The 26,922-nt window shown below is 33.3% G+C and overlaps 1 protein-coding gene across 5 annotated transcripts in view; it reads left to right on the top strand.

Annotated features, from left to right (window-relative positions):
- ERBB4 (erb-b2 receptor tyrosine kinase 4) overlaps positions 1 to 26,922 on the top strand; it is a 1,184,587-nt gene that overhangs the window by 917,113 nt on the left and 240,552 nt on the right. For all 5 annotated transcript variants that reach the window (XM_004601330.2, XM_055119903.1, XM_004601331.3 and 2 more), the window contains 3 exons: positions 14,682 to 14,814; positions 20,716 to 20,838; positions 24,708 to 24,806. In XM_004601330.2, the coding sequence (XP_004601387.2) occupies positions 14,682 to 14,814; positions 20,716 to 20,838; positions 24,708 to 24,806 (355 nt within the window). The remainder of the gene's footprint in view (positions 1 to 14,681; positions 14,815 to 20,715; positions 20,839 to 24,707; positions 24,807 to 26,922) is intronic.

Raw genomic sequence — 26,922 nt, 5'->3', positions numbered from 1 at the left:
TAGGTTTTAAGAGAATTATATTCTTAAGCATTGTCATTAAGTGCTTTAAATATATTTTTGTGGATTTAGTCACAATAAACCTCCCCTTAGAATATAAAAGCAATAAGTTCTATGTTAAAAGCATCATTTAAAGTAGAGTGCAGTGACCCAAAGCTATTGTAAAGGAGTGTTTGTTTATCTTTTCTCAAGTCCTCTGTGAAGTATTTTCAAAGAGAATAGACAGAAACTGCCTCACCCTCTCATTTTTCTCCTTGGGTTATTTCCAATCTACTATGGACCCCAAAATTACAAAAAAATGGGTATTTGTACTTGCCAACTTAAATGCTGATGAAGAACTGTTTTGTGTTCATTTCATTGTCTTTCTAATGTTTGCTTGAGGTTTATAAATTAAGAAAACACTTGACTTCTTTAAAATGTTATGACAAAAATATGTAACTTATGACATTTTCAGTTCAACATTCAAACACATTTTTTGGACAAAACCTTGTAAATATTTTTTGTAACTTGCAAATATAAGTATTGGGGCTTAGAGATAGGTCAATGGTAAGACCACAGGGCAAACATACGCAATATTTTGAATTCAATCCTCGGCAATACATAGTACGTAAGCAGTAGTGCAGTGTGCTTTGGTGGCCCTTGAACACTGCTGGGTGTAATAACCTCATGAAAAAAAATAATATAGAGTCCAGGAAGGTAGCTCAACAATACCAGCAAATACTAGGAAGTGTACCTGAGGTCAAAGTCAGATACTATATACCCCCTGAGAACTTTCAGATACAGCACTGGACGCTTAACAAGGACCACTGGGTCTGAACAATTCCATATTACCTGCCTAAGCATTGAATCCATCCCCCTAGTTCAATCGGTATCTGGGGAAGTGATCTCCAAATTTACTGAATACTGCTGAAGGAGACCTCCTCTTCTACCTAAAAAACTAGAGGGCATCTCCTTCCACCATCCATAACCTTGCCAGATTAGCAGGTACTAAGAAGCATTGAATTTAAAATAATGGTTGAATTATTCATCCAGAAACTTAAATGCAATATGATGAACTGAGAAATAAACCAAACTACCAGAGCAGAATAAGAATCTCAGTTGGTCTGAGGCTTTAGTTTTACTGCTTTAAGGAGATAATATCACTTTATCAATTATTTTGAAATTAGGAACAAGCAACTATTAAGCATGTATCACCTTCAATATTATAGCACTGTCACTGTCACTGTCATCGATTTGCTCGAGCGGGCACCAGTAACATCTCTCTCCATTGTGAGACTTGTTACTGTTTTTGGCATATTGAATACGCCATGGGGAGCTTGCCATGCTCTGCTGTGCGGACTGGATATTCTCAGTAGCTTGCCGGGCTCTCCAAGAGGGACGGAGGAATCGAACCCGGGTCTATCACGTGCAAGGCAAATGCCCTACCCACTGTGTTATCACTCCAGTCCACCTTCAATATTGGGAAGCATTAAATAAATACAATTCCTTTTACTTTTTATTAGCTATTTTAGATTTTCAAGTTTTACCAAAAATTCTGAAATGATTAAAACTTGCTTGTGCTTAATTTTTATCAATTCCTTTATCCATGTATATTTTATAAAATTATACATACCTATACATACATCAACACATTTCTAAACTTGAAAATTTTCATGCACTTTTTAAGCAAATAATTATCATTGTATTGTTAACTAATATTTTATGGAGATAATATATTTTAAAGCAAAAATGATTAGGTTTTAAAAATACTTTAACATAATTTTTGAAAGACACATAAAAATTTTTTTTTGATAACCGTTTCTTTGCTTTTAATTAGATTCTATGCATATGTTTTCCTTGTTTTAATTAGCATATCTATATTTTTCTTTATTTAAGGACTTATGTGCTTTCACGAGTTGATTTAAAGACTGGGTATATAGCTAGTATATGAATGTATTTATGTCTTTGACAGATACTGATTCTATGCTTAACATTGGAAAGAAAGCTGATTTAAAATTTTTTAAGTATATTAGCATCCATAGCCATTAAGTTGTACGTCCACATAATATTTAATACTTCTTTTTCTGGGACTAATCTACTACTAAGAAATATAAAGTCTTCAGTGACTAATGCCATCATGTAAACATAAGAACTCATATTTTTACTTTTAAAAATAGAAATATCATTATTTTGCCTTTAATTTCTAAATCTGTACATGGAGCTATGTCCCCTGTCTAAAGATATTTGAAATCTGCACCTTGCTTATAAAAATAAGGCTAATAAAGTGTTGAATTTATTTTTGAACTTTTAGATTAATTAAATTAAACTAAGTGAGTACCTGATGTTGAATATAAATATGTTTAAAGTAAATATTTTTTGATTAAAAAGAGGGTTGCAATTGGGCATCAAAGTAAGTAAGGGGGGTAAAGAGAGAAGGTAAGTGTCCTTGCCTTGCTTTGCCCATATTTGACCAGGGGTTTGATTCCTGTCATCACATATGGTCCCCTGAGCCCTTCCAGGAGTGACTTCTGAGTCCAGGGGAAGGAGTAAACCCTAAGTACCAACAGGTCTGGCCCCCCAAATTAGTAAAGAGATCTATTTACACTACAATACTGTACTATATGCCCTACCATACAGCATTGTACTGTACAAATAAATAGAGACTCTATAAATACATCTAGTCTAGCAGTTACTACCTAAAGAGAATAATAGCTGTATGAGCACCAGTATAAAAAATGTTTTTAAATGTTAAAAATATTTTAAAGGTGAGTTGGGTTTACAAATGCTTATTTTCCAAAGGTCAATAAAAAGGTAATAAAAATTGATTGTAATGAAATAACTCACCATATTGAAATAAATCAGATTCCATAAAATAGTAATCTAGCAAAAGAGAAATTGTCAGGGACAAAAAAATATAATAAATATTCCTCTGAACCATAATTTTGTCTCTACATTTTTTTTAGCACTTGTGAATGTACAAATTTAGTATTTGTGTGTGTACAAATGCAGTAATTTGAAAAAGATGACATTGTTTTATCTGCAGCACTGTGTAGCACTGTCACCCCATTGTTCATCAATTTGCTGGAGCGGGCACAAGTAATGGCTGCATTATGAGACACGTTGTTACTGTTTTTGACCTTTGAATATGCCTACTTAATTAAAAGTGTTAAACTTTAGGGTGCGGAAGCAATAGCACAGCGTGGACATTTCCCTTGCACGAGGCCCATCTGGGTTCTATTTCCAGCATCCCCTGTGGCCCCTGAGCACTGCCAGTAGTAATTCCTGAGTAACTGCCAGTAGTAATTCCTGAGTAGTAATTCCAGGAGTAACTCCGTGTATCACTGGTTGTGACCCTAAACGCAAAAACAAACAAAAAAGTGTTAAATTTTAAATAAAAACAACATGGTAACAATTATTGAAAATAAACATAGCTCCAAAGTAATATAGCTCTTCAAATGTCTTTTTTCTGATTCTTTATATCTAGGAGTGTTCTTCCAGCATCTGTCCCAAGTAGTTAATCAATCTTAAAACTTGCAACTACAAAACTCTCTGTAAGGTACTCTTATAATCATTCCGTATCATAACGAAAGCATGAAGTGGCTTATAAATAATGTCATGATAAAATCTTGGCTACTTGGAATGTTTTTGCCCTTAAGCAAGCTATATGATTTATTTGACATAAAATGAAAACTATAGTTTTATTCTTTAATTCTCCTAAAATCTACAATGGCTGTCCATGGATTTCCATAATCTTGATATTTTACTTCAGAACTAAACTACTCTCTAGTGTCTCCTACCTTTTCATTTCATCTGAATCTTAAAATTTTCAAGTCTGCTACATCTTGGTAAACACTTTCTAGTCCTCTCAGAGTGAAACGAGATTGTCAGAGAGGTGGGATAAGTCACATACAGCTCATTTCCATAGACATTTCTTTCTTTTTCTTTTTTTTTTTTTTGTTTTGCTTAGTTCTGTTTTGTTTTGGGTACACACATCTGTGCTCAGGGTCTACTCCTGGTTCTGCATTCAGGGATCACTCTTGGAAGGGCTCAGGGGACCATATGGATGCTGGGGGGTTGTATCCAATCTCTTGCATGCAAGAAATCCCCTCCACTGGACTATTAATGCCACCCAGGAATGATAGTTTTAAGGATAATTCCTTAATCCTACTTATCAGTATCTTATTTAAAATAATATTTTAAGTCTAAGGCAAGTATTAAAATATCTAGAGGGTGCCATTATTACTTTTTTTTTTTTTTTGCTTTTTTTGGGTCACACCTGGCGATGCTCAGGGGTTACTCCTGGCTCTGCAACTCAGGAATTACTCCTGGTGGTACTGGGGGGACCATATGGGATGCTGGAAATCGAACCCAGGTCGGCTGCATGCCAGGCAAACACCCTACCCGCTGTACTATTCAATGCTCCAGCCCCTGGTGCCATTATTACTTTTTTAATGGGGCTTTGGAGAGAATAGAGCCTTGCATGCTGCTGACCTGGTTTGGAACTCTGACACAAATTGCTGTTCCCGGAGCACTGCCAGGTGTGTTTCCTGAGCACAGAGCCAGGAATGATTACTGAACACTGCCAGTTGTGGCCCACAAACAAAACAAAAATTGCTTTCTGTAAAAATTGTGCATAAAGAGAATAAGTAAAACTATTACTTAAAACATGTTTATGAGAAAATATTAAAACATTAGTTTGTGAATACTCTGAAAATTGGAATGCTTACAGATATATAATAAAAGTTGTCCAATAAATATGACAAGTTTTTGACGTTAAGTTGTTTTGAAAAATCCAAATTATGCATTAGACCAGTAGAATATATTTTCTGTTAGCAGTATTGAGTTTTTGAAATTACAATGCCTAAGATAAAGAAAGATTTGAGTTGAAGCATTTTTAAAATAGGAGATTGCTGTTGTAATTATGCCCATGTAAAACCAGTATTGAAATTATTGTAAACTAGAAATATATAATAAAAGTAAAAAACTAAAAGAAACAGTAAATAAAAAAACTGATTCCTAAAATTATTTGTTACTGTCCTCACATTTCTTCATAAAACATTATTCATATAATATTTTCCACTCAATTGTAAAGCTAACATATTCCTTTACAGTTTAAATATTTGCTTTATCTTCATCTTTGTCAATTATTTGATATATTGCTTCAAATTACCATGTATGTTGCAAAAAAATAAGAAATAATATTGAAATAGTAGTGGATAATGTATTTTATAATTATGATTGTAATAGTTTGTATCATTAAATATATTTATATTTGAATCTATGTCAATGTGATAAAATTGATCTACTAATATAAACACTGATGATAGTGTATATACAGATGTATCATGAGATAAACAATTACCAAATGCTTATCTGAACTCTAGTAAAGGTTATATGGGCCTAAGAGATAGATCAGTGGTTTGGAGAGTTGATGTTTTGCATGCAGGAGGCCCAGGTTCAATCCCTGTCACCACATATGGTCCCCCAAGTAACAGGAGTGACACCTCGGCATTGAGTCAGGAATAACTCTAAGCTCTGCCAGGTGTGACCCACCAAAACCAAAATGACAAAAAAGGAAAATCTGTAAAATAAGTACTTCTGGTTTGTGAACAGTTTAATTATAAAAATTCATAGATATTTCTTAAATCTCAAAAGATGCTTAAGTAAATGAAATTTACAGATACAAAATTCATTGGTAGATTAAAATTTATATGTATAAATATGTATCTCCAAGATGTTTCTTTAACCGTGAAAATATATACTTCAGTAATCAAAAAATACAATTTTTCATGTTACGTCCCCAGTTGTGACATACAAACAAACAAAAGATCATAGAGATGTGTAGATATTGCCTTCAAAGTACATGAAGGGATTTCTGTGAACTGTTAGAGTTTTTATCTCAAGTTGAATCTAAAGATAAAGAATAAAAAGTATTTCAATATTTCTATGAAGTATGTTGTAAAACTGTTGCTGAATAGCATGTAAAGTTCACATTGAAAAGTTTTGAAAGAGAATGCTTTATTTTACATCGAATGGTATGAAGATAAGTAAAGAAGTGGTCTTCTGATCCTTCGACTCTGCTTAGGAAGAAGGAGTATATATTGTGATTAATTTATTTAAAAACAATATTTCTGATATTTTTGAAGGCATTATAGAAAAGACTCAAATCCTAATCAAAGGATAAAGGTATTCTGTGATACCATAGGTATAAAGGCATCAAAACTATAACTATCACGTGGTCTATGAGTCTGACCCAGATAATTCATTTGCATGAGTCTGAATCAGATCATTTTCATTTGCTCAAAAAGAAAAAAATGTGTCATATTTATAAGGCAGGTGAAATTCTGGGTAAGAATGAGTTTGCTTGACAGGGAGACAAAAATATGCTTGTAAATGTGCTTCTTGTAGTAAGCAATGACCCTTATAATGTCTTTAGGGGAATTCCAGTGTTTCCTGATGGTTTGGGGTCTTTAGTTTCAAATTGTAACAACTCTAAAGAAGTCTGAACTGTAGCAACAGCAGTAAGTGCTGACAATAAGATAATAGGGAAAAAAATGACTTTGCCTTCTTAAACTAAATCCAGTTTTCAAACCAAGACTACTGCTTTCTTATTGAGAAAAAAATTGAAGCTAAATGAACAATAATATGATTTATAAAGTTCTACAAGGAGCATAAATGATTTCACTCATTTCAGCAACACTAAACAGAGCAAAGTGATGCACATGAAATTATAATAGTCTCATGAGAATCACAAAGCAGACAAAACTGAATATTAATAAGCTTGTTTGAACCCTTAAATATGTGCATATACATTTTGTGTTCTCTACTTCTCTACTATCAAATATAGTTACTATAGAAAAACAGTGAGTGATGCTTATCTATTATACAACAAAATTATAGTAAGCCATCTTGTATACAGTATAAATGAAAAACCAATAGAGTTAGGCTCTTAGCTTTGTAATGTAAATGTAAATATTAGGTTTTTTTGTAATGTAAAATGTAAAATATAAGTTTTGCTGTTTATGCTTGTCCTTTTCTAGTGTATCTGAAGTTTTTGTTTCATTATTATCTTTAGTAGCAACAGATTTTAAGGTAACCTATGAGTAATCATTTTGAAAACATGTATACAATTTTTTTTTTTTTTGCTTTTTGGATCACACCCGGCAATGCACAGGGTTTACTCCTGGCTCATGAACTCAGGATTACTCCTGGCAGTGCTCAGGGGACCATATGGGATGTTGGGAATCGAACCCGGGTTGGCTGCGTGCATGGCAAACTCCTTACCCACTGTGCTATCTCGCTCCAGCCCCGATATACAATTTTTTTAATCGAATCACCCTGAGATGCAGTTACAAAGCTACATATATACAATTTTACATTAAAATATGCACCTATATTTGAATGGATGTTATTGTCAATTTATTTAAGGTAAACAAATTTAAGATTAGGGCAAAAATATGTGGTCTATGGTAAAAAGGAATTTTTTTTAGTGAAAATGGAAGGTTTTGATATTCTTCTTTCTGTCGGATTGTTTCTCAATGAAAGTGAAGACAGTGTGCTCTAAAAAATTCATAATTACCTAATGGCAGTAAAATCCTGAATTCCTATTTGAACAGCACCTTTTTGGTGTTCAAAAACTTGCATAATTAATGAGATATTAAAATGTTCTTATTTTTAAAGGTAGGATCCGCATTTCAGTTGGAAAGATATTTATTTTTTTCGATAATAAAATAACAACTTTTTTATCAGTTACATATTTTCTTATAGGGAGAGCAAATTAGGAAATGTTGAGAACTTAGTTAATGACCCATCTAAACTCTGATTTACAATAGACACATTTTTTCAATAATAACTATATTTTTGGGCAAAAGATAGTGTACAGGATGCGAGCCAATGTTACCTGATTATTTTTATTAAAATATTATATTACAGAGAATTATCACTTCTGACTAAAATTTTAGAAATATTTGTTGAAATTCCACATATTATTTTTATGGGAAGTAATTTACCATCTCTGAAAATAAAACTTTCTAATATAAGACAATATGTACAATTATTTGTGCATGTTTACATATACCCTCCCCACAACCCTCCTTTTCTCTTTACTTTCCTCCTCCTCCGCCTCTTTCTTTCTAGCTCTTGAGAGCTTGCTAGCTGAGTATCCTAGCATCATTAAATTGGGATAATAGTAGAATAAACATTTATTGCACCTATAAAAGTAATTTTGACAGTGAATAACATAATATTGACACACTGATAAAAACTGAAACGGTAGTGACCGAAGAGAGGAATATGATTCAGCAATACTTACATGTATTTGATATGATGGTGCTAAGCAGGATTTAGAAATAAATTTATCAGATATCAGGAATTTAAGTACTCTTGGATAGCTCCATGCTGTGTTTGTTTTTTATAACCTAAGGTCAAGAAGGCAATTATGTGTCTTTCAGCTGAGTTTTTTTGGTAGCGCAATAACAGAACTAGTGAGAACTAGACAGACAGAATTAAGATTCAAATTGTTTATACTCAGAAGTGCCTTTCAGGTAGGTTATGCAAACTTAGGGAAAATAATGCAAACAGGAAAGAAAACACAAATTAATAATATTAAATACACTATTTTGCTGTTTTACTGAAAGGTTATTGTGCAAAAATGTCCTCAAACTATCTGAGAAGACTAATGTTTTTACGTGCTATGTAAATTTAAAAAACAGCATCAACCACAGTTTAAATTTATTGTTCACAGATGAACCATGAATCAGATCTAACCCTAATTAAATTTATCCTGTGGACCAGCTTCAAATTTTTTAGTTTAATTGAAAGCTTCTAAAAATGGAGAATCAATGATGCTAGTTACAAATTATGGTATCAGCATATTATTGGACTTTAGATTGCCTCTGTTTTCTTTTATTGAACATTGAAGGAATGGACAAAAATATACTGATATTGTAAATTGGAAATCCCTTTACTTGATAAAATGGCTATAAATCAATCTCATAGACTGAGAATTTTTCACAGTGGCTGTATTAGTAACAAAAGCACTTTTAACAAAGTTATAATTGTATCATTTTTTTCTTTGCTGTTGAGCCATACCTGGTGGTGCCCAAGGCTTATACCTAGCTTTAAACTCAGGGATCACTCCTGGTGATGCTCAGAGAATTATGAACTGTACCAAGGAACCAAACCAAGTGAAGTACAGGAAGAGTAAACACTCTATCTCTTGTAATTTTCCTTCAGTCATAAAGATTATAATTTTAAAAACCATCATACTTTGCCAGTAGAATTGCCTTTCCTTGATATTAAAGAGAAAATATATGGCATAATAATTTTAGTAATATGCATTGGAATCATAAATGTGGCTTCTTTATATTTTATTTGTGAACTAGTATGTAGAGTGAAACAGTGAAGGAAAAACTTATATTAAGTAAATCCAGCCTCTCTGTATTGTCTCACATTTTTATACTTTCCAGTGAGGCTTTTTGTGCTTCAAATATAATAGTAGGTGATGAGAATAACTCTTGTTATATAAATAACATAGTTTGGGAGATATCGGTCTTCATTTATAACTCTTTAAGACAGGTAATTGAATTCCAGGCAATGGAAAACAATATATTGTGTTGTCTCTAAACTTCTAGATAAAATTATAAAAACTGAATTATATAATTTAAATAAATTAGCCAATTTCATTTGTGGTTCAGGATTCTCATTATATTAGCTTCTGTGAATAATGGGAGGACATAATTTTTATTACATAATTTTCATATCACAGAATAAGATAAACTATCAACTGATCACACCCTTTTAGTCGAAGTCTGCAAGCAGCACTTGGAATGTTCTGTCTTTTATACTTTAGAAGGGCCTAGTTATTTTGAATACACAGACCCCAAACTAAGAAAACAATAATCTTATTTCAGATAAGAGTTTACATTAGTATTTAAATCTTACAATTTTATTAATGATGTCATAGCTCAGCCTTATTCTTTTGACATAAGAGAAAAACAAAACATTCATTTTTTCCACTTTTTCTAATTTTCTTTAGAATTTAAATCACACTGTGCAGTGCTCAGGATGTAATCCTGGTTCTGTGCTAGAATCATTTCTAATGGGCTCTAGCCACTATATGTGGGGCCAGAATTTTAATGGATTGCGGGCAAGACCTGTGCCTTGCCTGCTATGCTCTCTCTCTATTCCCAAAAGAAAATATTTTTTCAATTATATACTATCATTGGAAATAGCCAACATTAAATATATTGAGATATGCCAAAATTTAAATTACAAATTTGAAGTAGCTAGATTATTTAATCCCCTCCCTCCCTCCGTCCCTCCCTCCCTCCCCCTTTCCTCCGTCCCTCCCTCCCTCCCTTCCTCTCTTCCTCCCTCACTTCCTTCCTCCCTTCCTCCCTCACTTCCTTCCTTCCTTCCTTCCTTCCTTCCTTCCTTCCTTCCTTCCTTCCTTCCTTCCTTCCTTCCTTCCTTCCTTCCTTCCTTCCTTCCTTCCTTCCTTCCTTCCTTCCTTCCCAAATGCTGCTTAGAAGACCCAGTGTCCCCACCTGGCATCTATGCCAGCTGGAGTATGGTTCAATACAGAAGTCCAAGAACAAAGTGCTTATCAGCCTGTTAGGTACAACCTAAGTGATACCCAGGGGCCTCTAGTGTCAGACCCAGTATTGCAGCCTCCATGGTCACACCTGGCAATGCAGGACCCTTGTGGTGCCAAGGATTGAACTTGGGCAGAGCACATGCTAGACATGTACCCTAACTGCGGTACTATATTCTGGCCCATCTACTCAATTCACAAAAATCATCTTCTGAAACATCTAAGCACAAACATTCTGGGAAAAAATGGGCCTCCGAAACCTACAGTATTTAGAGATTCTAAAAGTGGCAAGAAATAGAAAATGAGGAAATGGCATGAATTTTTGCTTGTTTTTGTTTTGGGGTCACATCCAGAAGTTCTCAGGGCTTCTTCTAGCTCTGTGCTCAGTGCTCACTGCTGGCAGGGCTAAGGGTGCCAGGCATTGAACATGGGTCAGCTGTGTGAAGGTAAAAACATTCCCATTTGTACCATAGCTTCAGCTTCTCAATTATGAATTTTTAAAACTTCTCTGGGTTTAAAAATTTAATAGAAATTATAAGAAACATTATGGTGATTAAAAGTCGTAAGCACATCTTTTCTCTAGTAGAAGTGATTATTCCTAAAATGGAAAAATAAAAAAGCAAATTTTAAGTTATAGTGACACTTGCATATTTTCATAAATATCACTTTACTATGCAAAACACAGAAGCAGAAAAATTTATAATTCAGTTCACAGCTGCAATTAACAAAGTGTTAAGCATTATTTTTAAATTTAGACATATATCCTTTGCAATAAAGGATTTAGTTAAACTGCAGCCCCTTTTGCAATAGAGGATTTTCAATGAAATGTTAGGTACTTAAGCTTAAAATTATGCCTTGAGTAGAATATATAAAATACTTTTTAAAATACGTATTTAACTGGAAAACTCAAAATATGTTTAAGACACCAAAACACATCACAATGATGAGTTTGTATCCATAGTATAGTTTAATTTTCTCAGCATAGATTTTTATATCTTTAGAAATTCCATTCAGGAAAATGTAGTTGAATTATAGCAACATTTCAGTATGCTATAATACTTTCAGCTGTCAGGAAACAACCTTTAGAATGAACTATTTTTTAAGGTTTTTATCTGCAGTTTTATATGACAGTGTAACAGCTATAATCTTTAGAAGACATAACTTCATCTATAGAAGAAGTTACACAGATTCTCTTACAGGTGCTCTTTAAAATCTTAAAATTTTATTTAGATCATCTACTATTAGTTTTATCTTTGAGAAAAGGTTTATTTTTAAAAAAGAAATTTTTTTCTTAAAAGGGTGTAAATAAAGATTCTTCTAAAATAGGAATATGAGCTATAAAATATTTTATTATGGAAAATAGGGACATTCAGGGAATTATTTCTTAGTTTTGATATTCTTTTGCCTTTTTGGCCAAAAACATACTCAGTAATACCTATGTGTCTTAATCAGGACTATTTATTGTGGTACATGAAATTAATATAGTTCAGTACTCTGAACACTGCAAGTTGATGTGTAAGTATTTTACTATAGATTACTACATTTAAACCTCAAATACTTATCTTTCCAGAGAGAGAAAAAAATTACCTAAGGAAACAATAAGAACTCATTTTCAAATATACATTTTAGCTGATACTACATGAAAGAAGCATCTTGAGCCTGAAAATCTCTAGTTATGTTCATCCATATTCTTTCTTGCAACAATTTGCTCTTTTGGAGAGGGAGTTGATGGGGCAGGCACACCCGACATTGTAAATCTACTCCATACACTGTGATGAGGGTCACTCCCAGCCATACTCAGGAGATTTGTGGTGCCAAGAAAGGGCTGTACCTGATGCAAAGCATGAGCTCCAGCCCTTTTTATTAAAAATTAATTAGTTAATTATTGAATCACCAGGTGGAAGGTTGCAAAGCTTTCAGGTTTAAGTCTCAGTTATACAATGCTCAAACACCCATCCCTTCACCAGTGCACATATTCCACCACCAAGAATCACAGTATACCTCCTCCCCACCCCCCCACTCCCCTAGCCCCCACCCGGCCTGTGTAGCTGATACATTTCACTTTACTTTCACTTTACTTTTATTGCATTCAATATTTCAACAAAACAACACACTATTATTGTTTGGACTAACCCCCCTCCCCAGAGTCGGACCTGCTGAAAAGGAAGCATTTGATAATTTGTTTTCCATTGCTGAGAATGGAGAGATATGAGGTCAAGTGGCCGCACTAGCAGCTGCGTGGATTTGAATTTCTGTATTTTAGTAACTAAGTCCACAGAAATTTCTGTCAGAAGTTGCAGCATTGCAAACTCGTACCTCTCTGCTACTTTATATTCCACATATGAGTGCAATCTTTCTATGTCTGTCTCTTTCTTTCTGACTCATTTCACTCAACACGATACTTTCCATGTTGATCCACTTATATGCAAACTATCTCCTTACATCTATTTGTAATGTTATCATGAATATGGATTTACTCCTGAGCCTAATTAGATGTTCTGGAGAATTATTTGTATACAAAACACAGAAGCTTAAGAAGTTAAAATTTATGATACAGTTCTACCCCAAGAAGATAGGGTTTCCAGTTCCCTCCCAAGTGCCCAGACCTCTTCTCCCCAGGTATGGCATTACTCATTCTGTCCCTCTATGCCAGGTCCAGTGTAAGACGTCCTACATCCTGTCTCTTGCGATCTAGTTGGCTCTAGTGTGTGATGACGGTGTTGTCCCAACTCTGTCAGTGCACACTAGTCCAAAATGAGCAGCCAGAGTCCTGTCACCTGTGTTCCCTTGCAAGGACTTACTTTACTGTTTTGAAACCTGTTCACTGGCCCCCAGCATTTCTTTGTCCTCTCAGGTTTCCTTAGTTTGTGGATGTATGAGATTCCCTGCTGTCCTCTTGTCTGTCTGGGAATAGGGTAAGAAGCAAACAGATGATCCCTGCTATCTTTAATCTGCTGCTGCCTCCCACCCCACCCCAGATATCTCCTTAAATACTTTTACTGGATGTCTTTCTCTGGGCAAGATTTAAAATGGCCTATTTACTTAATTAGTTCACTTGGAACTCCATCCTCCAATTCCACTATATCAGTAACTTTTAATATAGTACTTCTTTTGCAGACCTCTTTATGGCATATGCTTGATTTTACTATCAATAATAACGCTTACTCCTGGCAATAAAAATAAAGACCTACAGGATCAGATTTGCTCTTACTAGGAATGGAAATAGCATCTATGGCGATATAGCTGTTTTGGTATCTTTATCCTCCAGAGAAATGGTGTGTTGTGTTTCCAAACTATCTGTTTTCCTTTTCTTTTTTTCTTTTTGGGTCACACCCAGCAGTGCACAGGGGTTACTCCTGGCTCTGCACTCAGGAATTACTCCTGGCAGTGCTGGGGGACCATATGGGATGCTGGGAATCGAACCCGGGTCGGCCACGTGCAAGGCAAAAATGCTCTACCCGCTGTGCTATCGCTCCAGCCCCTATTTGTTTTCTTCAAATCAGTAGTAATCAAGTGAGTTTTCAGAATCCTGGGAGTCTATGGATATATTATTGTGTATCAAGGATGGGACTGTGGTTGGCATCTAGTGGAGAAAGGCCATGCATGGTGTGACATATCTATAATGCATGGGAGTTTACCATATCCAAATATCCATCCCCAAATGTCAATAGTCACTGTTGAGAAAGCTTCTACTGAAGAAAATGTTACACATTATCTTATATACTACACTAATATTGTTGAAATATATTTTCATTATCTTATAGCAAAAATCTAAAGTAAAACAATTAAAAACCCTCCTACATCAACATTCTGACGTGTTATTTTTTTTTCTATCACCAAGTTTTACATCTTTTCATCAAATGGCATGCTGTGACTGTTCATATCCTGAGATTCATTGTATTGCATGGTTATTATTCAAAAAAAAATAAACAAACCACTCAAGTTTTTTTTTTAACCAGGAGAAAATGTCTGTGACAGTTCTAATGCATTTCTATTTGTATTTCTTCTAACTGACTAGATTTGTGATAAAGTGGATGCTATTTTGTATAGCTATGTTTTCTCATCTTTGCCTTTTCTTTGTTCATCCTTCTTTTCCCATCCTGGTTGGCAGAACTCCTCTCATTGCAGCTGGAGTTATTGGTGGACTCTTCATTTTGGTCATCGTGGGCCTAACATTTGCAGTTTATGTGAGAAGGAAGAGCATCAAAAAGAAAAGAGCATTGAGGAGATTCCTGGAAACAGAGGTGAAGTGTTTATTCTTTTCTTGTGTTTAATAATTTTCACTAACTCTCTTTAATGAGTGAATAAAAGAGAAGTGAATGAGCTAGAGATGGAAATGAAAATTAGTCTCACCGCTTCTGAGGGCTTATATTTTATAGTATATATTCAACACATGAGATGAAAAATTAATGTAGGCAGAAAAAGTCAAGGCAGATTCAAAACTTAAAGACAGCAGATAGCAAGGTTCAATGAAATCATAGTAGACAGAATACAGATGTTTCTTTTGGCAAAGTAGTCCTGGGTAGGAAAGTAACACTAGAATAGCATCATAACAGCAGAAAATAGCTAGATGGAGGATATTTTTAAGATAGAATTTTTATGACAAATGTTAGAAAGAGAATGTTTCCACTTTAAAATAAAACCAGATAGGCAAGCAATTTATGCTTTCATCAGCCTCAATAAATTTGTAGCCATTGATACTAAACTAGTTGTCAAAAACCTAGTTTGCAGGACAAAGCTTACTATTGCAATCACACATGCCTTACTATATAATTTATGAGCTATATATGATATTTTGCATATTAGTTACTGTGAACATGTAAATTATCCACAAATCATTCTATGTTCTTTTATATTGTTTCATTGAGTTCTCTAACATGCAAGCTCATGATTTTCTTTATGGAGGTTATAGGGAAAAACAACTATAAAAGACATAGAGTACATTACAAGATCACATTCAACTTTTCTGCTCTTAGCAAACATATGGAAAGTATATGTTTATTCATAAAATCACATATTGATCTACTTATTTTTAGAAGTTGAAACTGAATAAAAGAACTGTATAAAAGTTCTAGGAACCATTTGAATAAAATTATTATATATATTGAAAATAACCTTCAAAGAATTGGAATTATCTGTAATTAGAAGAAGGGTCACCCTGATTACTAAGCACACATTCAAAGAGAAGAAATGCAATTACATAAATGGGGAAATAAAGTAATCTTTTCAGCTTAAACTGGATATTTACACAAGACCTACTTAATCAATTTCAGCTATGGCATAAGCAAATATGTTTATACACAATACTTGTACTGTATGTATTTTCTACTTAAGTAGGATGCTGAAGATAGAATTCTCCCTTATACTCAGGTTGGGGTTGTTGGTGAAATAATTTTGAGGAGTGAATAAACTAGATGTGGAAAAAAATAGAATATCTGGAACAGTGCAAGTTTGATATATGTAATTCAATAAATAGGAGACAAATTATGTCTCCTAATTATGTATGGGAAAGGTTCATTGATATGAAATGTGCTTGTTTTGTTTGAATAAAGTACTTGCAAGAATTTCCTTCAGTTGGTATTTCATCACTAAACATACTGATTAGTTTTATACATTCTAATTTGTATAGAGACATCACTTAGAAGTAGATTAGATAATTGTTGAATTTCTCTCTTTCTCTTAGCTAAAGTAAATATGATTTTCTACAATCTAAATAGTATAAAATGCTTAAGGGAATCATATACCCATTAACTCTGAGCTTAGTATTCTGCTTAGAAATTTTGTTAAGGTATGCTATATTATTTTAATGTAATTATAGTTGACATATTTTCCCCAACTAACTAGGCTCCATATTTTCTTCGACTACATGTATATAATCATGTGTATATACATATATATACATGTACATTTTTTTAAATACACTAACTGAGATTCATTGTAAAGTTAATATTTAGATATATAGAACGGTAACACAGTGGGTAGGGTGTTTGCCTTGCACACAGCTGACTCGGGTTCAATTCCTCCTTCCTCTCAGAGAGCCCAGAAAGCTATTGAGAATATCTTGCCCACATAGCAGTCTGGCAAGCTACCTGTGGCATATTTGATATGTCAAAAACTATAACAAGTCTCACAATGGAGATGTTACTGGTGCCTGCTCAAGTAAATTGATGAACAACGGGATGGCAGTGCTACAGTGATGAATAAATGTGCTACTAAAATATGATTACATTTATTGAAAAGTGACGGATTCAGTATGCATAATAGTGAATATTGTTTCAAAGTCTCCAAACTGTATCATATATTTTTTCACGCAATTCTAATGTAGTTATCGATATATCTATTTTTCAGTTGTCAAATTAGGACCAGGAGGGGTTAAATTGCTTTTTACATCTGTGAGTTCACTATTGATATACAAACCTACAGATTTAAATTTAATCATCTTTCTACCTAATTGCTTCACCAAATAAATCTGTGCTTCTTTTAAATGATAACTATTTAAATGGTTAGAAAATATGGGTTTATGAACTTTTACAAAAGGTAACTGCAGAATATTCAATATATCAGATAGAATTTTAAGGTTTTTAAAATAGTACAGTATGCATGGTATGTTTTGTGCAGTATATATATATATGTATATTTATCAAAGTCTCACTTTATAACTCTTGGTGTATGTATCAACATTTCCAATTCACAAGCCACTCAGTAGAATTAGTAAAATTGCCTTTAAATAATTTCATCAGAAAGATGCAGAGGAAATGAGTTAACACTTCTTCAAAGGAAACAAAGATGCCCAACAGACATATAAAAATTATTAATTTTCATTGATTATTGGGAAACTGAAGTGAGATATCATTTCACACTAATAAGAATAGGAAAGTGAAAATGAGATATCAGTTTATACAGTAACAACTGCATGGGGCTGGAACAATAGCACAGTGGGTAGGGCATTTGCCTTGCACAAAGCTGACCCAAGTTCGATTCCCAGCATTCCATATGGTCCCCTGAGCACCGCCAGGAGTAATTCCTGAGTGCAAAGCCAAGAATAAACCCCTGTGCATCGCCAGGTGTGACCCAAAAAGCAAAATAATAATAATAATAATAATAATAATAATAATAATAACAACTGCATATATCTTAAAAGAATGGAAACAACCAGTGTTTGCAGAGGTGTGATTAAAAAAAAAGTTCCATATTCACTACTGGTGGGAAATTCTTCTGTTCAGCATCTGTGGAAAACAGGATAGAAAAATCTCAAAAAAAAAGATAAAACTTCCATACAACCTAATAATTACCTTCCTCAGCATCTACCACAAGAATATTAAAATATTAATTCATAAAGTTATATGCACACCTATATTCCTGGCAACATTATTTACAAATCTCAAGACCTGCAAACAATCTAAGTGTCCAACAACAGATAAGCAGATAGCAAAATGCTGGTCTATAAACACAACAGAATATTATTCAGTGGTTGAATGGATGGAATCTTGTTGTTCTAGCCTGCAACTTAAGTACATTAGGATGGTGTTAGGCTAAGGAAGTGATTCAGAAAGTAGGGAAAAGAAAATCAAAAACCAGTTGATTTCTCTCATATGGTGAATATAAAGAAACAAAAACCCTGGAACAGAACATCTTATTGGAAGCAACTCTGAGATATTATTGCCACCAGAATGGTGAACTGAGGCTTCACGGGGTGGGGGAATGAGAGGAGAAGGGACCTTGCAATAATGATAAAAAGGTATTGACATGAGCTAGACCTGATGTAGTAGCATTGCAAGTGTAAAACAATAATATGGAAACTGAGACAGAACTTTTACTGCAATAAAAATGACTGAAAACAAAAAAGAAATGTTTTCCTAGAATAATAATTCTTTGTGGAAGATTCTTTGTCAGAATTAACAATAGTTTTTGTAATTGTGAATTTTCTCTTAACATAAGTGGTGCTTATTTTTACCATATGCATTTTAAATGTATGCTTTAAGTTTAAGTGTACGTTGTTTTTCTCTACCATAATTTAAAAAAAGTACACTTGAACTGCATTTTTTTAGTCTAAAATTTTTAAATGTATTGAAAAATATATTGGAAAGTAAAAAAAAATCATGAAACCTAAGAGATAGTAGAGAGAGACTACATAGGGCTGGAGAGATAATACAACAATTCTCACTCGATGCAAACTGTATTGAATGCTGGCATTGCATATGGTCCCTGGAGTACCACCAGGAGTGATTCCTAAAGGCAATGCATTGTTGGGTGTGGCTAAAAATAAAAATGCAACCACCCAAAAATAAAAAAATCATCAAATAATGTAGTTATAATTCAGATTGGACTGGAGCGATAGCACAGCAAGTAGGGTGTTTGCCTTGCATGAGGCCGACCCGGGTTGGATTCCTCCTTCCCTCTCAGAGAGCCCTACAAGCTATCGAGAGTATCCAGCCCACATGTCAGAGACTGGTAAGCGACCTGTGGCATATTCGATATGCCAAAAACAGTAACAAGTCTCACAATGGTGCCTGCTCGAGCAAATCTATGAAAAATGAAATGACAGTGCTACATGCATTTTAAAATTAATTAGAAGCATTAGATACTAAGCTATCAGAAAATTACTGATAATTTTATGTATCCTCCAAAATTATTGCTATTGCTACTGACCTGTACGCAAATTTTAATTAAGTAAATTGAAAACAGTAACAAGAAGTCTCACAGTGGAGACATTACTGGTGCCTGCTTGAGCAAATAGATGAGCTACAGGGAACTGGAGGGATAGCATAGTGGGTAGGGTGTTTGCCTTGCACGCGGCTGACCCGGGTTCGAATCCCAGCATCCCTTATGGTCCCCTGAGCACCGCCAGGAGTAATTCCTGAGTGCAAAGACAAGAATAACCCCTGTGCATCGCCGGGTGTGACCCAAAAAGCAAAAAAAAAAAAAAAAATAGATGAGCTACAGGATGACAGTGCGACAGTGACAGTGAACTATGATAATAATAAGCCAGCTGTATGTCCACAGAATATCCATTCTTGTAAATAGGCATTTTGAAAGTTTTTGGTGATTTCCAAAATTAGAACATGAGTAGCCCTTTATGCTGTAGCCCTTTATGAGTTCCCTTATGCTGAAAAGAGCAAATGATTTGTCTTTTAGTTGCCTTAAGTTAAAGAAAAAAAAATCCTGTCAGTGTCACTCATCTCTTTCTTCATAGATGAAAATCTAACTTTTAACCATTGAACTTAGGACTTTTTGTTACCTATCCATATCTTTCCAGAAAAGCAGGAGAATGGATATATTGACATACCTTTATCCCAGTTATACACCCTATCCATTTGGGTTACATCTAAACTGTAGCACTTAAAGTTATCTGATTTTTTTACTTTTTTGAATCACAGTCAATAATATTAGCATCTAGTATTGTCTGCCATGACCTTATCCTTCAGAACTATCGTCCTTCATTTTCCTTTTTCTGTTATTTTGCCCAAATTTTTAATGATGACTGCCCTTTCCCTCATGTCAAAATCATCTGAAGACCAATTCTAATTGTGCACTCCCTTAAGGAATTCAAAGCTAGGAAATCTCATTCCTTATGATTGTTTTACTCTTTTGCATTCCTGAGCTTTCACTTACAATCTAGAATCAAGTTACTGAAGTTTAGAATTTGTAAGGTACTTTTTAATTTGTTGCTGCAAATGTATTCCAAGGATTTCATCTTCCATAAAGAAACTTGGAGTTCTGTAAAAATACAATACTTTCCTTAATACCAGACCAAAAGAGCCAGAATCTACATTTTCACAAGAGCCTAAAGTAATTCATCTGTATGCGTGCTACTCTGGTATACTGGCAATGCATTAAGTTATTTTTTTTTAGCTTCTAACATATTTGTCCTGGCTTTTCAGCCAGATTTTAAGTGCTGAAGAGTTAGTGTTTTATTTATTTTTAATGCATCAAATCTCCTGGTTTAGTGTGTCTCTGGTAGATACATGTACATTTTATTTACCAAGGAAAAAGACAAAGGATAGGATCTGAATGGTTTGTACTGTCAAGGAAAAGTGTTTTACTGTTTGTTTGTTTTTTGTATGTGGAAGAAAGTGAACCCAAAACCAAAAGTGGTACTGGTTTTTGAATACAGACCTCTATAACCTGTGTTTCTTACTTTACAGCTAGTGGAACCATTAACTCCCAGTGGCACAGCACCCAATCAAGCTCAACTTCGAATTTTGAAAGAAACTGAGCTCAAAAGAGTAAAAGTTCTTGGTTCAGGTGCTTTTGGAACTGTTTATAAGGTAAAATACAAAAATTAACATATGCTATCCGTTGGGATACACTTTGCTTCAAATAGTAGCTAGAGACTTGCTTTAAGTATAGATATAGTGATTACTCTGACCCCCAAGTTTTAAAACTCTGAATTGAAAGCCATGCACGATAGTGTAAGTTTTTAAAAATTTGTTTTAAAATATTTTTTTCTATGTCTATATATCATCACCACGTTGACAAGTTTCCATCCACCCCAAATATCCAACTTTAAAACATTACCTATTCATACTATACAGTGGTCTATAAAATCCCGGGATAATGTGTCGGTTACCTTCCTTTGCTTTTCATTCTTACATCCATCATGACTCTTTTTTTGGTCCATCAATTTAGTCTCTTTAGACTCCACACCAATATGAGTTAATAGGATAGCACAAGTTCCTAAACTGTTTTTTAGAAAATATTTGGTACCATGCATCACCTAACAGATAATTTGTTTTTAATGTCATCATGATGGTATCTGAATTTTTAAGTGTTTAAGTGTTTTAATTTGTGAGATTCTGGATTAACTGGAGACAACGACATCTTAGATTTTCAAGAACTGATCTTTTCAAATGATGACATGTCCATGTTTACTTATTTAGTTTAATTATAAAACCAATTCAGAGGGCAGCCTCAAGGTTAATTGTAGTGAAATTTAATTTTAATGGTAAATGACGAGAGTAAGCAATCCTGATGGGTTTAGTACTAAATAAGCTCTATAGTTCTTGTTGCTTGAAGGGGAAGAGAGCACACAGTGGTGATTAGAAACTACTCCTTCCATGGTGCTCAGGTGCTTGCTTCTGCAGTACTTGGGATTGAGTGGTTCAGGTATCTAAACTTAGGCCTTGCCAGGAAAGCATGTACTCCATCCCATTCAGCTATTCCTTTGGTTGGAATCATAAATTTCTTAAAGCCATCTGTAAGCTTACATTTTTGCACACATATATGTTGAGACATTTATTTAGCTGAGAAATTTTGCATTTTAAAATTCTTTTTATTTACATTAAAGATTTATTATTCAAGTATTAACAATTAAAATGTAAGTCTTAGTTTTAATTCTAAAGTATTAAACATTTATTTCTTTTAAAGTTTTTTTAAAATCGTGTAAATGTACCCTCACGTTGACTCACTAATTAAAAATAAACTATTAATTAAAAAATTAAAATTAAAAAAAACTAAAGTGTTTTTAAAATCAAAGTATAGAAATGTCTTAATCTTTCAGTATTTGAATTAGTTCATTAAATTCTAAAGTATTTTCTGAGCACCTAAGTTCACTGGGAAGCACTGTGGGACCATTTGATGTCTTTAAATCTCTGAAATACATGTATGCTCAAAGAAACACTGTACTTGTCTGTTATTTTAATTTTTATTGTGATAAAGAAAATTTATTATAATTTTAGAGACAGTTCAATATTGTACTAGTGCATAGTCACCCTTAGTATATTAACATACTATGATCTTATATAATAAAATTTAATTTTACATTTTGGGTAGCATATAACTCATTATTAATGCTACCCTAATGCTTCTGTAAGAAAAATGTTACCTATTTAGACATTCAAAAATAGTGATATACTAATGCATCTAATTAAGATAATGATTTGTTTGCTGTCTATGTTTTGCCTCTGTCAAAATTGCTTGTATTGATAATTCCATTATCATGACTGAATTTTATGTATCATTGTGTTTATTTTACCTTAAATTTGTCAACATATTAATAATTAGAAAAAATATTATAATACTGCCTTGAAGTGTAGAGATGTTTTTGATGATAGAAATGCAAATTGGTTTAGCCAATTATTAGTTTAAATTTTTCCAAGCTGTTTGAAACCAAAAAGAAAGAAAAAAACCCGGTATCATGAGCATGCACATGGTTATATTTTTTCTATTTGTAATTAATTATTTTATTTTGAGAAAAAAGATTATGCTTACTTTAAAGCAATACTAATATAACCATCATGAATTTACACTCCTCTTTTAGAAGCATACTTAAGAATATTTTAATACTGAACATTCTATTTTATTAGGTAACCCCTTTTGTGGTCCCTTTATTGAATAACAATAATCTGTTTTCTAATGGATGCTTCTTGGGCTTCATTTTCCTCTATTTCTGTATTAGTAATTTTTAAAAAGCATAACACAGGGATCTTGGCTTCTTATTTCTCACTAGACATAGTTTTCCTATTTACCAGTTCGAAATTAATGTAACAGTTAAATTCATTCTTTTTTAAGGTTTTTGTTTAACATTTTAATAATTCTTATGTTTAGATCTCATAACAGTTTTGGTTAGCATAAATATATATGCTTTATCAGAGAAGGGCAAGTGATAAGACTTTTTTAAAAATAAAGACTATTCTTTTCTTCCTTTAATGCTAATACTTACACTAGCCTAATTTTATGTCAATTCTTGTGTAATCTATGTACCCCTATGTGAGTTTTTAAAATTATCATTATGAAAGAGTTAAATTGTCCCCAAAGAAATGCTGTTATTTAACTTAATGGTTTACCTTTTTTTCAAATCCTACTATCTTTATATTTTTATAATGCATAAATACTGCTCAGGTATTATAAATATATTTTAATAGGGAGAGAAGATCATCAATAGCATATATAAATTAGTAATGTAAACATATTACTTCAAATATAAGAACGTGTTTCACACACGACACACTGTTTAATAATATAGACCTATTCATATATGCTCAATACTACCTAGTGCTTGTCTTTGAGAATTAATTTTTTTTAAATTTTATTGAATCACTGTGAGGTAGTTACAAGCTTTCATGTTTGGGTTACAATCACACAATGATTAAACACCCATCCCTCCACCATTGCACATTCCCCACCACCAATATCCCCGGTATACCCCCGCCTTCCCCACCCTCCCTCTGCCTCCATAGTGGGAGAAAAAAAACAGAAGTTTCCTCAGAAAACAATGACAAATGGCCAAAAGGCACATGAAAAAATGCTCCACATTGCTAGTAATCAGGGAGATGCAAATCAAAACAATGAGATATCATCTCACACCACAGAGACTGGCACACATTCAAAAGAACAAAAGCAACAGTGCTGGCCTGGATGTGGGGGAAAAGGGATGATCTTTCACTGTTGGTGGGAATGCCAACTGGTCCAGTCTTTCTGGAAAACAATATGGACAGTCCTTCAAAAACAAGAAATTGAGCTTCCGTATGACCCCGAAATACCACTTCTGGGAATATATCCCGAGGATGCAAAAAAGCACAGTAGAAATGACATCTCTACCTCACAGTGATTCAATAAAATTTAAAAAAAATGTTCATTGCAGCACTGTTCACAATAGCGAAAATCTGAAAATTAATTCTTAATCACCTTTAAACATCAATTCTTAATATCAACTTCCACTTCTTAAGACTGTAATTATATATTGCTTCTTTATTCTCAGAATAATTCAATAATGTTAAAACTGAAAAGTATCTAACATTGCTTAGCCCAATGTTATAAATCATAGATTACAAATTAGAAAATTGAATTACATAAACTGGAACAGCCTTCTCTAAGATTTGAGAACTTTGTGACATTATCCAAATCAAATATTATATTTCTGTCCTATTTAACACTTTTTCCCCTACTGTTCAATATGTTTCATGAACACAAATTAAATTTTATGATAGTCAATGATATAAAAACCTTGAAATCGAAATGCATCTATGTTTCATCTTTATATAATAAAAAACAGACACAAAATTGCTCAATAACTTTGAGTATATGACAAATTCATGTTTATTGATTGAATGAAATGATATAGGTCTTCTAATAAAATTCTTTTTATGTAAATCTTGTGTGTATCCTAACATAGATTTAATGTGGATGTTTTTCATAGGGCATCTGGGTACCTGAAGGAGAAACAGTGAAAATTCCTGTGGCTATTAAGATTCTTAATGAAACAACGGGTCCCAAAGCCAATGTGGAATTCATGGATGTAAGTAGAGACATAGAGTCATATATTATCATTACTAATAAATTTCTTTAAAACAAAAACAAAAAAACAAAAAATACACCTCAATCTTTCTTCTTTAAAAAAGGTAAAATCTTATATAAAGACTTGAGCAGAGACCTAAAAACTCACTTTAAAAACTATAGTAGAAGAACATACTTGGATTTGGCAGTAGCTGTTCAGCATTGTTCTCTCAGTCAGTCAGCAGCCATGGATAGTTAAAAATAAAACAAAGAACACAAATAGATATGACTGAGTTCCCATAAAACTTTATCAAAAACTCAAGCAAAACAGAACACAACCTGTAAAGCTCTATTTGACCTGACAGCTAAGTAAGCTCTGCCCTTAAGAACTATGGGCTTAACTACTGTGCAAATTTTCATTTGAAAGTAGTGGTAGCAATTTGAAAAATTAATAAGATTGCTTTATTTTATGATCATCGTGACCTATATAGTTGAAACAACCAAGATTAGTTTCTATAGAAGTTAGTCTCTGTTAAATTTAAATTAGGAACCTAAGTCAAATAGTTGCCCATTGAAATTTACTTTTTCCATTTCTAACTTAGAAGGCAAGACCTTATAATTAAGGAAAATCAGCTATAGCGTATGAGAGTTCTGAGGGATAAAATTACTTTATCAAGTCAATCAGAACCTTAAAATCTCTCCTAATGAAAAATGTAGATTGAACTGTTCATAAAATTTTAGAAGGCATGACAGAATTATGCTGTAAAAGTAGTTTGATATTATGTTTGCTTTATTTTTTTTGTTTTTGACATTTAACACAAAACATGTTTCTCAAATTGTTTTGTATAATGCTTATAGTACTTTTGCTTAATTGACTTTAGTAATAAAAATGATATTGATTTCAAATGTTATTTATGTGATACAAAGTTGTTATTAGCACATATACTTTACAAGTTTTGTGAAGATAGAGTGCTATATGTTTCTATCCAATTGTACTTGTAAACTTCTAAGTTTTATGAAAGATTTGTTCATGAGTCTGGATAATTGATTTGGGTGTGAGCCAGTCAATTATGTAAGAGTATTTTTAATTTAACTTATTATTGGTTATATAACAATTTACTGTGAACATATAGGCCTAATAATTAACTAATTATCAATGATTGCCCAACTGTTGACATCTGAAAACCAGCTTTTTTCTGGTTAGTGGGAGCTATACCTTACCAGTTTCTAGTATTTAAAATATCATTCTTGTTACTTTCATACCAATACCTATGTAACAGACATGGATCCAGTAATTAAAGGATGTTGTTCTCTTGAGGACTTTAAACAATCTCACTCAATACACTCCTCCCTTATGCCCCGGTCTGTGTATTAACAATGTAAATATGAAGCCTTTTTTTCAGTGAACTCACAATCAATATGATCTTGATCATTGTTTGTAAAGGCATTATTTAAGAAAGTAAAATTAATAAAAGTAAATGCATATGAAACAACATAGGTTCATATGTAAATTGATGGAGGGCAGAGCTCTTGAACAGTCTGCACTGTAACCAAAGTTGAATTTGTAAGAATGCTGATAATCTCTCCTAGAGGCTAGGACAACCATTCTGTCATATTTCCATGGAAACAGACTGGCGAAAAGAGGTTAAGAGGCTACAAAATAATCACCTAAGAAAGAAGCTCTAAAAACCTCATCATGATTTTGAATGATTACTTGAAAGCTCCTAACCCCATCCATATTTTGTTCCTGATCTGAAGTCTATTTCCATGGAAACAGGAGTGGCATGGCAGCTTTAAGTCTTAGATTTGCACTGAATTTTAAATAAGGCTCTGACTATGGGGTACAAGGAATCATTTTCCTAGATGGGCCATGAATTTGATGACTAGTAGGCTATGAAGGGTCTGTTCATCTTGAAAATTAAAAAAAAAATAGGAAACACACTTTGATTATAATTTTTCTATTTTGTGGATTAATGCTAGATTAATAGGCTGATGAATTGCTATCCACAAGTTCAAGAAATATGTGGCAGAAACATGTCTAGTGTCTTTGTGACCTTTCTCAAAACACTGGAAGGGTACTGTCATCCTGATTAAAGCAGTGTCAAGGTTAACGGTGAATTCAGTATGTAAATAGGTTG

The sequence above is a fragment of the Sorex araneus genome, chromosome X (genome assembly GCF_027595985.1).
Source record: "Sorex araneus isolate mSorAra2 chromosome X, mSorAra2.pri, whole genome shotgun sequence".
NCBI classification, from domain to species: Eukaryota; Metazoa; Chordata; class Mammalia; order Eulipotyphla; family Soricidae; genus Sorex; species Sorex araneus.
This window is presented reverse-complemented; position numbering and strand designations above follow the sequence as displayed.